The following is a 13,218-nucleotide window of genomic DNA, read 5'->3' on the forward strand; positions in this document are numbered from 1 at the left end:
TCAAGGAAGCACAACATGGGGAAAGAGGAGAAGAGTGAGCGTGATGGACGGTGGCCAGCGGCAGTGCGGAGAGGAGGCTGGAGTAGGTGGCCTCTCTCTGCAGGGCCAGGGGGGTGAGGCGCGAGGAGCAGGTGCAGAGAGGTGCGGTGGGGAGCGCTGGCCACACCGCGCTTTTGGTCCGCAGCGTTGCTGGAATTCAGAACAGTAAGATCACCTTGCCTTTCACCTCACGCCCTGGGAAGTGGTTCCAGGCCAGGCTGTGATTTCTCAGCTTCCCAGGCCACACAGACGGGGAGCCGGTCCCCAGATTGCAGTCCAGACCCTGCTGCCCTAGAGCTGTGTATGATGAGTAAGAATATTTACTGACTGAGCTATTTTGTCTTGGTAAAACCCTTTCTTATCGCAAGCTTGAATAATTTACAAATGTTGTCTATACAATAGAGCTAAACCACTTCTTAAATTACTGTCACAAACACCTAAGACTTGGCCTAAGAAACAGAAGGGATACATACCTTTTTAAACAATAATTGAACTGATTTTAGATCAGAAAGAGAGAACATTTTTTCCTTGAAAGCCCCAAGTATTAGAATTATTCTGTGAAGTTTTCATGCATTGACTCTAAATTAATAGAACCCGAAACATACAGAAAGATTAGTGAGGAGACTGGGAAACGGGGACTAGCCCACACCAAGAGCTGTTTCTCTTCTCTCCTTCTGAATGAAACAGTTTGCTAACAGGAATTATCTATGCGAGGAACCACACCAAAATCTCAATTTATTTTGACTAGGTCACAGAATAGCATGTCAAGCATTTTTTATACCCAGAGTAAACATTTCATTAGTATTTTTAATTATAAACATCTTAGTGATGTCATGGGATGCAATCGAAGATTTCTAAATTTTAATTATTCTTCGAGGGTGGCTTCTGTTTGGAATGTTCATCGGCTGCCTGTGTGACTGAAGGGAAATGAAAAATGAAGCCAGCAGAACTGAAACGGGCGATGACTAGTCACAGAGGGGAAGAGATTGTAATTAGACATTTCAGTCCAGCTTTTAAAATAACTGTTGTCACTCCCCCCACATAGAACAAATACATACGCAGTTTACCCTGAAAGATATTAAAATCATGTTTTATGAGTTTACAGTCGCCAGTTTATTCACTGAAGAAGGAATGGAAAATTATTTTCCCTTGCCACTAAAGTTCAGAAGTAGTCTCTTTCTAAGAACTGGCTTTAGCCTACACTAGAGTGTAGGAACCAGATGGAGATCTACCAAATCCTAAAACTTCAATTAGCACAGAAGATAGACGTTGATAACGCTTTTTAAACCAAATGCAGTTTTTATTAAATCCAGGGTTGCAGAATTATTTATTTTTATAAATCGTAAGCGTTGTTGTAATTCTCCTGTCTCCTACCCAAGTGCTACAATGTACTCTCTTGGATAAAGACCAGAGAAGAATTTACCCATCTCAGGCTTTGCTGTTACCAAAAAGATCCTAGCTGTTTCGTCAATGTAATTTCCCTTCTGGCCACTATTTAGCAGGCCAGGGACACTGGTGATAGATGGTCCCCAACCTTTTTGGCACCGGGGACCAGTTTTATGGAAGACAATTTTTCCATGGATTTAGGGAGAGCAGGATAGGGTGTAGGGATTCTGACAGCAGCCTGAGCTCAGGTGGTGATGCTAGGATGGGACCAGTTTCAGGAAAACAGTTTTTGCACAGGGAAGGGGAACAAAGTCAGACTGACAGTGAAGCTCAGGCCTGCTGTGCAGCCAGTTTGCAACAGGCCCCAGACAGGGACTAGTTTGCAGCTGGTGATGACTGGCTTTGGCCAAGGATGGCTCCTGAGATCCGATTTCTTGCAGAACAGCATGCTGGACCAGGAGTCAAGGTCTGGCTATGAGTGCCAGACACTGACCGTGGAGCTTGGGGAAGTCAGGCCACATCACTTCTCCCAGCTTCAGAGTCCTCGTCCCTCAAAATGAGACAATCAGATTGAATCTTATCCAGAGTTTTGTTTTATTTTAAAATTCAGTGATGATGTTTGTCCACCAGGTCCTTTTTGATCTTCATTCAGAGCCTTGTTGTATACGATGTTACCTACCCCTTTGCTATAATTTGTTTCATCTGCCCAAGGATGGAGGGAGCAGAGTGGAAATTTCATCCAATTGAAATTAACTGATTCCAAGCTCCCAATTATAGGAGAACTCCAGGATGTCTTTATTATCTATAAATGTATTGGATTCATTTCTTTCTTTTGTTAAAAAACTGTATCTGTAGATTTTCTTTTTTCCTCAAGCACTGTTGGGTAGAAACTTAGATCATGTAACAATTTTTCTCTCTAGTGAATTCTGTTAATCCTTTTTTATAAAACTCAACATACCATATCTTTTCTAAAGTATGCAGTTTTGGAGGAGTAGTCTCAGAATATTGCAATGGCAGATTTATCCTTCTGGATTAGTAATAGAAAGATCAATAGAGAGTCCAGTCCGCCAAAGAACTTTAAAAAAAGCAATAGAACAACTGATTGATGGATTGGCTTCTTAGGAAAGCAAGTGGTCGGATGAATGGACAGCTTCCTTTTTTCTCTCTGTTTTGCCTGGAAATAGCAGGAGGAATCGTCATCTGTTACCCAGGTTTTAGGCCTGGCCACAACCATCTTGGCAGTATCTGGGTTCATAGTTGGTTGATACAAGCAAACATTTGATGGCTAGGCCAGCAAGATGGGGGGGCTATAGTTTACTGGGGCTGAACACAAAAATTTAAAAGAATGTTAGCTTTTTTGTGCCCTATCAAGGTCTCTGCCCACATTTCCCCTAAGCAACCCCTACTCAAGGCCCATTATCACGAAAATATTTTCTAAATCTCACACTGGAACGCAAGTGTCAATTTGTCTTTGATCTCAGAAAATATTACTTTGATGTTTCAAAGAACAACACTCAAGCTCCTTTTCTCATAGCACAGTCACAACTAGATTAAGTCAATCCTTGTCATCCCTTAGATGCCGGGGATGGATACTCTCCTCTTCCTCCTTCCTTCTCCTTCAGCAAATTGACTGAGTCCTTAGCATGTCCGAGGCCCTACAGTAGGTACTCAGAGGCCCTGATATCTAAGACAGGGTTGTGTTTCAGGGGGCACGCAGGTGACTGGGGATCACAGGCAGGTGAGGAAGTCGGCGCGGCACAGACGGTAAGGGGAACAACGTAATCCGTGCATGTATCTCCGGGGTGGGACCTTAGGCAGTAGAAGGAGGGAGGGAGTGATTTTGTGTGAGTGCATCAGAGAAGAAATTATGAGAGAATCTGGATCTTGAAGCACGATGGATAGTTCATCATGCAAATGTAAGAGAGTGGGCATTCTGGGAAATTCTGTTTTATGGTTCTAGCTCAGTTTTGCTAAGAAGACAGAATTAGCAGAATTCAGTGCAAGCGGAGAGAGGAGTTGTGATGACTCCCGGGTCTCTGGTTCACTTAACACGGGGGTGAGGGGAGGGGGTGGTCATTAACGGAAATAGGGATGGCAGGACAAGAGCAAATTCAACTTGTGTCAGAGCCTTTCAGAAAGCTACATTCGCTGCCAAGTAGTACAGTATTAGAGACTTCATCTGACAATTAGGCTTTCCCATCTTGTTCTCTTCCCAGAAAGTGATGTCATCAGCGTTGGAAGCCCGGCACAGATGTGCTCTTTGCATCGAGGCTGATGACTGCAGACTTCATGGAGAGAAGGGTAGAGAGGGTGTCAGAGTCACAGAGGGAACACTGATGCCCTCTCTGTGTGCTCTCAGAGAAACTCTGTCATCACTGAGCGTCCTCGCTGTTGCACTAATCATTTTTTGATGTGTGTTGTTACCTACATTGGAATAGAGTGAATTGGGGCGTCAGTATCTGGAAGTGAGCCAGCACCTAATGTCAACGTCTTTTGTTGTCCTGGGAAGTTTCAGAATAATTCACTGTCCTTATCATGTTTCTTGCACAGAAGATTTTATTGTCTTTGGTAATGATGAATCTATGTTGGAGCCCTTGAGATATAAAATCTCTCCATAGGCATGCCATTCTCAACCTGGTTTTGTGAATTTTACTGGGTTCTACGCATTTGTGAGAGGAGCAAAGCTGTATACCATTTATACTCAACAATAGAAAAGCCAACACGTGTTTCATAGGTGTCAGTGCATTTTATGTGGCTATCTCTTTGCGTTATTTGTTCTTATATAGAATGCAGTGGAGATAATGTATTCACAACATCCCATCCGTCATTAAGACACTGTAGTTTCAGGGGCGTGGGTTTTAGGATATTAATTTATAATAGCTTTGTTTTGTGAGCTCAGTGACTTTTGTGATGACATACATATTAAGTCTTTATATCTTCTTGCATTTTTTGCATTAAGCTTCACCTATAGTTCAAACAAAACCCATTCTGTACATACAGAAATAACTATGACTTATTTCTTTGACTCATAGTAACAATATTTAACGACAGGACAGTGACTTTTAAAGTGATTACCTCTACATGCACATCTAGTGTTGGGCATTTGCATTTAGGGTAGTCTGAAAATATACTGGGAGGATGAGAGCATTTTCTTCTATTCTAGCAAAGATCATCACAACAAGTGTATCTCGGACTCCTGTTTCATTTGGTTGATTTTCTCTGGAGCAAGCATGCTCTGGTTTTCACCAGGTATCAATGGAAATTAAGGAGTCAAAAGTAGGGTCAATTTATGAGATGGACTCTATAAACTGTTCTTCTAGTATAGAGTTAGACAGAACCCAGTCCTCAGTCTGTTACCAGTGTTGTGCTGACTTCCCCGAATGACATGGGTTATATTTATAAAGCTTAGATAAATATAAATAGTGTGTGTGGGTGTGTGTATGTGTGTACATCTGAATAGGTAAATGAGAGAGAAAAAAAGAGAAATCTTGGCAGGATAGAATGGTGAAATTTAACCTAAAAATCTTAGGATTCTCAACAATTGAGAGACTTTTTTGGCCAGATATATGTCATGAGTTGTGAGGTTCTAAGCTTTCCGAAAGATCATTTGATTGAACAGCACACGAAGCTTCACGCTGTGTTCCTCTGAGGTTACACCATGGACCTCTATTCCCTGGGAAAGCTGAGGGCAATTGTAGGTGTCCAGAGAAAGTGGCTGTCTCACAGGTGCTCCTCCTAGAGACATAGCGTGTCAGTGACACACAGGTCATTGCCGATGGCAACTAAATTGTATGAAGTTCCCTCAAATTGCAACTTACTCATTTCAAATGAGGGTGATATAGTTTACCCTCAAGACCTGCTTTAGTCAGTTTCCCCATATTGCACCAAAATACCATGACCTGGGTGGCTTCAGTGGCTGGCGCACATTCCCTCAGGTCTGGAACTGGGAAGTTCAGGGCACCAGCAGCACGTGTGGTGTCTGGGGACAGTCCTCTTCCTGCTTCACACATGGCGTCTTCTCCTTACACGCACATGTGGCCTTTCTTTTGTGTGTGGACACACACAGAGAGGAAGAGCTCTCATGTCCTTCCTCTTTTTGTAAGGGATTTCACCCCATGCCGAGGTGCCCACCCTCATGACCTCATGTAACCCTGACTACCCCCAAAAGGTCTCACCTCCAGGTACCATTACCTAGGACATGAGGGCTTCAACTTAGGGATTTGGGTGGCAGGGGGAGGCACGGATATTTCGTCCATAGCAAGCTCTTTAGCTAGACCTTCTTTAGCTAGCAGAGGCTGCCATACTTCGAAGATTCAGGATGGGTAGGACTGTGGCACTCAGGGTTTGCATTAGACAAATTTGGGTTCCCACTTCAGCTCTGATTCTTACGTCTTCAAGATGTTGGACAAGTTGTTAATTCTTCCTAGGTCTCAATTTTCTCAACTGTAAAATTCTTCAGTAATAGCACCTGATTTTAGAGTTTCTGTCAAGACTAAGTTAAAATCATACATGTAAAGCTCTTAGCACAGTGCTTGGCACAAAATAGATCCTTGGTAAAAATTTAGCTTATACATGAAGAAAATTAACTTACAAGATAAATTAATTAGTTTGATAAATTAAGAAAAACAACCAAACCTATGCAAACAAAAACTGAGACTGGTAACACAAGAGATGAGATTGCTTGACCAGTGGATTGGAGGTTAATGTTAAGATAAAATTTGTTTGTATTCGACTGTAAATTTTACAAGTTTCTATTAATTATACCACATCTCTATGTTAATTATACCACTTAGACAAATGGTGTATGTTTTCACGTGTACATGCAGGGGCATGGAGCAGGTGACCATACATACCTTGGTTGTAATCTCATGATTTCTTTTAATAGCTCAGATTACACCACCATAAAGAACTCGAGCTAACTCACCACTTCAAAATTTAGAATGTATTTTATTTACACAAAACTATCTTTTATGTCAATGAAACTAGAAAAATTTTAAGTCTGCTTTGCTTTTCATGATTATTCCCTAACAAAAATGTCCCTTTGTACAGTCAGAAGATGCTGCAATTAACTGTGATTGGCGAGAAAATGACAAAAGCCAGCCAACCAGCCACACGTGCACACGTGCACTTCTCGACACCCACACCCCAAATGCCCATAAATCACACTCGGTGGACATTCGTGCCATTAAGAATGTAGCAAGCACCCTAAAATATTTAAAACTTACATTTTATGAAAATGATCATTGCTTTTCATTGTAGGCCTAGTGACTCAGGGAAGAGTAAATCCAAGTCTGCTGTCACATGACCTGAGATGTCAAGGTCACAGATTCATTTGATCATCAGTAAGAAAGCAGACCAGTGTTGCTCTTAGAAGCTGGATTTCTGGCACAGTGAGCCAGAGCTGAATGGTCCTTACCCTTGAATCGTCACGGTAATGGCATCTTCCCACTGTGCCTTTTGTAACTACCAGTTACATTTGCTGCCACCACAGAACATTTAAAGTAGAAAGGGTCAGAGTGCACGGGGCCGAGAACAACCTTGGGAGTGGGATGTGTTCCTTGCATTTCAGTAAAATTTAGGCTTCTAGAGGCCAAGGAGTTTGCAAATGCTTGTGGAGAATAAAACAAAATTGAAATGTCAGTTGTAACATAATGTAATTAAGAAGCCACAGCCCATGGAGCTGGAAATTTAAGAGGATTATGTCTTCATAAAAACTTCAAGTAACTCTCTCTCTTTAAATTTAGTTCAAAATATACCATAAAGTCCTGTGGGATTTATTTCTGCACATTGGGTAGATTTATGTATTTAGAAAAGAGCTACCAGAAATACATTCCCAGAAAGTGACTTTAAGCTCGATTGAGTGATCTGATTTCTGGCCTTGCAAAGGAAATCAATAAAGAAAATAGGATCCTGTGAAATTAGTGGTCCCCCCACCCCCACCCCATGGCTGCATTTACCCAGAATGAACCTGTCTCAGGCTATAATTGTTTTGTGATTAGTGTGAATGAATGGTCCTCACCACATGGATTCACTATTGACTTTTTAATTAATAATAATGTATTTATATAGTTGCTATCTCAGAGGAAATCTGAGAGCTTTATAGTTGATGAATTACAATTTATCTTCATACTATCTGGCCGGATGTAAAGATATTCCAGGTATTCCAATTTCATTTTAAGGAGGAAACACTCGAATCCAAAAGGTTAAATCATTGGCCATGGAGATTCAGAAAGCTAGTGAGAGAATCACCAGTTAAGATCTAGTAGTCTTGAATTTTGATTCTGGCTGTTTCACAGAAGCATCTGGTCAGTTAGGTCAACTTTGAATATTCTCTTAGGATAAAAAATGTTGATTAAAACAATTATTTGAAATTGTTCTGACTCATGGAAGTTTAAACTTCTTATTTTGGTAGCATATGACCAGTTTTTATTTGTTAGACCACACACATTTTTTAGTGGCCTCTGTCAGTATTTTTAGATGCTAAGTCACATGTATCAGAAGTTTGTCTCCTGGTAGGGGGAGCAAAGCAGAACTTGAGTCTTGATAATTTGGTAGATGTGATTCTTTAAGGACTGGGTATCTCCATCACCTACCTAGTACCTAGTATTGTTTTAATGAACAACAACAAAAAAGAAATAATCTCCTCAAGAAAAACATTCTCAAAACCTCTAAGTCACCGCACCCCTGGGAAAGTTACTAACACCCTTCCCACCACCCGTTCCATCAGCCTTAATTTTTCTCCTTTTCCGTTCACTGCAATTCCATCAGTTTCCCCTGAGTTCATTGCTTTGTTCCTCTGTGCTCCCCTTCCTGCTCCCACTCCACTCTTCACACGCCAGTTGGCAGACTCCTTAATTGTCTTCACGATTTCCTCAGTCCACCCTGTATTAACTTTCCTAATAAGCTCCCTGTACCTTTTGAAATTTTGAATTATTCAGGCACAGACAGCATTCAGAATAGTATGTGGAACACCCGTATGTTCGCCACCCGGTATGAAAGACACGACATTGGAGATGAAAGTCGAAAGCCCTCTTTGAATCCCCCCAGTCTCATCTCTTTCTTTCCTTCCCCACTGGAGTCCAATAATACTACAGTTTACCTCTTCTTCTGAGGATGGACATTAAGATCACTTGCAATTGTTTCCTCAAATACAAACAATTATGTGATAAACATTTTTGGTCACACTTCCTTTTTAAACTTTGTGAGAGTCTCTCTAGGGCACTCACCCCGCAGTTGAGTTACTAGGAGGTGGGAAATGCTCATTTTCAAACTTACCACTGGCTGGGCCAACTGACTCCTTGTGCTCACCTGCTTTGTGGCACCAAGAAAAGGCTCTTCCTTGGCCTCTGCGCTGACTTTCAGTGGAATTTCAACCCCTGAAAGAAGAAAGGCTCCTCACTTCCCTCTCTGAGGCACTTCTCACAGGGACTCGGTCTGTGTGAAGGGTCACAAATTCACAAGCTTTGGGGCTACACACTGAACTGTAAATCTGTGACGAGGCGGGGCCTCTAGTAGATCTGGGGTGCACAGTGACAGCCCAGGTGCTAGTGCATCAGACCTAACTCATGGGCCACCAGTTTATAATCCCCAAGTTTCTCATATTACCTTACTGTCCCAAGAGTGTCTCAGAAATGTGTAAGCGCCTGATTCCCTCCTTAGTGGTGAAGATCAAGGATCTTGGAACCAGCCTGGTCAAGGTTATATCCCTGCCCCACCACCACTGGGTGTGTGCTCTTGATTAAATTCCTTAACATCCTCAGGGCTCCATTTCCTTACAGAGAACCACAGGAGATAGTCTAAGGAAAGCTCTCAAGTAGCTGTTCAGTGCATTTTTGCTAAATTGTTGAGGAGATGAAAAATAAGTCATATTGTCCCCACTGTGGGTCAGGCATTGTTACAGGAGCAGAGAGACAGCACCCTCGATATCTGCAATGCTCTGCCTCAACAGAGCAGAAGCACTGTGGTTTTAGGACATAAATTGTCAGGTCACTCCTCAGATACCCTCTTCTGAGGTCCCATCTCATTGGGAATGAAGTCAGTGTCCTTGCAAAGTCCCCCTACACTATCTGTCACCACCTGCCTCTGGCATCTGGTCCCGTCCTCTCTTCCCCCTTGCCCAGTCTGGCTCAGGTGGGCTTTCGAGTGTGTAAAGCACTTCCTCTTACTAGCTGCCTCCTGTCTCTTTCCCAAATTAAGTTGCCAGCTGAGTCCAAGCCTCTAGCTTGGCAGACAGTGGGCAGCCACAAAATACGTATTATTAAATCAGTAAATAAACCTAATGATCCTCCTAAGGCGATGTAAATGACCAAGGCATATCCTGAGTCATCTCAGAACAACTAATTACCTGCGGATCCGTGATGGCTTAACTCCTTGCATGTTAGTGGACTCCTAATTCTTTGCTTAGGGATTATTCCTATGTAGTACGATAGCAGCTTACCAACAGCCGTAATATTTGGGTGACAGAATATCATATTCTTCAGTGATGACGACTAACAGAGAGTTGACCATTTCTTGAATCCCTTACTTGTCTACAAAACGACACTCCCGACCTTTGATTATCACCAGTCTCTTTTCTGTTTCCCCTCCCATTTTAGGCCTCATTGTCCATGAAGGAGCCGCAGTTTACAGGGTTTTTAAGCGCTGGCGAGCTGTGAATTTGCACTGGGATGTATTAAATTATGACAAAGCCACAGACATCGAAGAAAGCAGCCGGGGAGAGTCTCTGACGAGCAGGACTTTGTGGCTGCCGCTGACAGCGCTGCGGAACAGGAACTTGGTCCACCCCACGCAGCTGAGCTCCCCGAGGTTCCAGTGTGGCTACATGCTGCTGCACCTCTTCAGTCGGATGAGGCCCCAGGAGGATCTGTCGGAGGACAACAGCTCCGGGGAGGTTGTGATGAGAGTGACTTCGGTGTGACAAAGCCCAGAGGATGCAGCGTGGACCACCGCGCACATTTCAGAATGTAATTGCAATGAAGGGAGAAACCCTAGCGCTTCGAACAAACCAACATCTACGAACTTTTTAAACTTTACGCTTTTTATATGAACATTTGAATTGCAAATACATTTTTCTGAAAAAAAAAAAAAAGAGTCCTCTTGTTCTTTGTTTTCCCGTTTGTCACATCTTTTATAAGTTGGTGCTTGAAATCATTACACATATCATTTACCTATTCTTGGTTAAAAGAATGGTGAAAGTTATCTTTAAGGCCCAAACTATTTTTTCTTGCTTGTTTTAAATATATTTTTTACCAAATGTTTCGCTCCACGTGTAATTTTTCAGACATGTCGTGAGTGGGTAAGAGTTCGGAAGCCGTGAGCAGATTCCAGAGTGTCAAGTGTGCAACACGGAGGTGCTTCTGTGGCACTCTGCGGTGGCTCCTGGTGACTTATGCTGGTTGGCAGACTTGAACATGATGAAACAGACGTTCACCAGGAATGCAAGTTCTAGGAATTATGACTTGTTTTCTGAAACAATACAGAGAACTCATAGAAATATACAAGTAAGTGGAGTAGAGTAGTTTTACTTCAGTTGCGTATTACATTAGATTAGCAGGGCCTGGTGCACCCACAAAACTTACCAAGACGTCGCATCCAATACCTACGATAATAATACTGCCTGATATTTGCATAGCCCTCTAGTAAACCATCCACAATTAATTCACTTAATTATTAGTGTCTTGAATTCTATGAGCACCATCTCAATTAGATTTTCTTTTCTTCTAAGTAAAAGCTTGTATACCTTCTTAATCACTTAAACACTAATCCTATTACTTGGGTTAATGAAGTCCGATGAAGTATTTTCCCCAGCAGAAAGTCTTTCTCTTTCAGTAGATGATTATTTTTTAAATGAAAAGAGCAAAAGAAAAACGAGCCTATTGACTCCCCAGGAACAGGCTGCTGACTATCAGTATCCGGGGACTGTCCACCTTTTTACCCACCCCATGGAGGTAGCTGGCAGATTTTAATGAACAAGGACAGAGCAGATGAGAAGGCAGGAAGCCAGGCTTTCCCTAGAAACACGAACTGAACCTGCCAGTTGTTTGAACTAATGATTAAATTGAAAAGCACATAAAATGACATGCTTTCTGTTCTATTTTCTAATAATAACTTTGGAGTAATTAATGAGAGAGCAGATCACGTTTACATAGTACAAGAGTTCACAGAATAGCTCTGTGACTCCTCCCTACCACATTTTCCCAATACTTGAAATAATATTTTTCCAGTTAAAAAACCGTGTTGCAAGTGACAGTGATGAGACAATTTGCAGAAATGTGAAGAACAAATCATGAAGTCACAAAGCAAAGAAAATTCAGCCTTTATCGAGGGACGGATTTAGGAAGTGAGAATGTTAAACGTTTATTTCAAACTGCATTTGCTTATTTCCATCTGAGGGTCCCTGGGCACCGTCGGGGGGGGGCGGGGGCTCCTGGGCAGTTTAATCACTAATGTGAGCCGTCAACAGCACAATGTTTCATGGAGAGGAACTTCGGTTCCTACTGATGTTACAATTGAGATTTACCCTGTCTTAAAGATGCTGGACAGAGAGATTATAGGCACAGATTAGACTTCTGCAGGGTGCCGTGTGTCCAGATTAGACTTCTGCAGGGTGCCGTGTGTCCAGATTAGACTTCTGCAGGGTGCCGTGTGTCCAGACTGCCCTTGAAGTAGCACGCACCTTCCTACTCATACCAGTTCACTCGGAAAGGAAAGGGAGAGAGGATGAGAAACGTGTTCCCTGTACATCTGGGTAGCTGCGTGAGGTGGAGACATCTGGAGACGAGAGGGAACCGTCCACAGAAGAGGACATGTGCCCCGGATCCCCCCTTCCCAGGACCGCGCCCTTGGAATGTCCCTTTGTTTCCACACTCTGTTATTTCATATTTTCCCTCAGCGCCTCAGGCCCTCCTCCTACACACACACCCTGAATCATCTTGGAATCAGAAATCTGGCAGAATTTCCACTCAACAAAATGTATCATTCAGGGTGTGATTCCATTGAAACTTAAAAACACGTGCACACCCACCCTCCAAGGGTGGGGAGCGTGTTTAGAAAATTAAATATACTGTTTAAAAATGATTACAGTTCTTCACATTGTACTGTCTGAGTTATGATACAAACAATTAACTTTTCAGTTGTGAATGTCATCCTTCAAACCCAGGCTACTTAAAATGTAAAAAAAAAGTGTAGAAAGGAAATGAAAATAGTTTGAATTACTTTCTTTGAAATTGTTCCCAATATTTAGAAATTTAGACCTATATGCAGCCTGTCTCTTCAGCCATTATTAATTTGCAGTACAAACCTCTCCTTTCTGGGTGCTGGATGCTGTTTGTTATACAGGTGCCACGGGTGAGCCAAGTTTATAGGGAGGCTCAGGGTGGGGACCTGATGCACCTATGTGTCTCTTAGCTCAGGTGAGCTAAGAGAAGTGGCAGTCCAGAGAGGTGGTCATTTGTCCCTGAGACTGCTGGAGCAGCTGTTACTGAGGATATGACAGAACCCACGTCTTGAAGGGAGAAAGAACAGCTAAGGGGTGAAAGAGGCATTTTCCAGCAATGGGAGAGTTCATGTAGGGGCGATATGGGCTGTAAGTAAAGACTGATCCCACCCTCCTGGCTGGCTGGGTATCCCGGACTGAATCCCATTGGGAAGGTGGTGTTCGGGCGGTAGGTGGGCAAGGCTATTTCTGGGGGGTGGATGTTCCGCATTAATTGCTATACATTCAAAAGTGCAGCAGCCATATTCAGGCATCACAAGGGCTTCTTTCTTCCCCTCCCCCAGGAGACAGCAACACCC

The 13,218-nt window shown here is 42.7% G+C and overlaps 1 protein-coding gene across 1 annotated transcript in view; it reads left to right on the forward strand.

Annotated features, from left to right (window-relative positions):
• Positions 1-10,500, forward strand: part of MARCH11 (membrane associated ring-CH-type finger 11) — a 111,171-nt gene extending 100,671 nt beyond the window's left edge. Inside the window, exon 4 of the mRNA XM_012805012.2 lies at positions 10,020-10,500. Coding sequence (XP_012660466.1) covers positions 10,020-10,342 — 323 coding nt within the window. The 3' untranslated portion in view covers positions 10,343-10,500. The remainder of the gene's footprint in view (positions 1-10,019) is intronic.
• The last annotated feature ends 2,718 nt before the right edge of the window (positions 10,501-13,218 follow it).

Source organism: Otolemur garnettii, unplaced genomic scaffold (genome assembly GCF_000181295.1).
Source record: "Otolemur garnettii isolate 467f Iridium unplaced genomic scaffold, OtoGar3 scaffold00033, whole genome shotgun sequence".
In the NCBI taxonomy this organism is placed as follows: domain Eukaryota; kingdom Metazoa; phylum Chordata; class Mammalia; order Primates; family Galagidae; genus Otolemur; species Otolemur garnettii.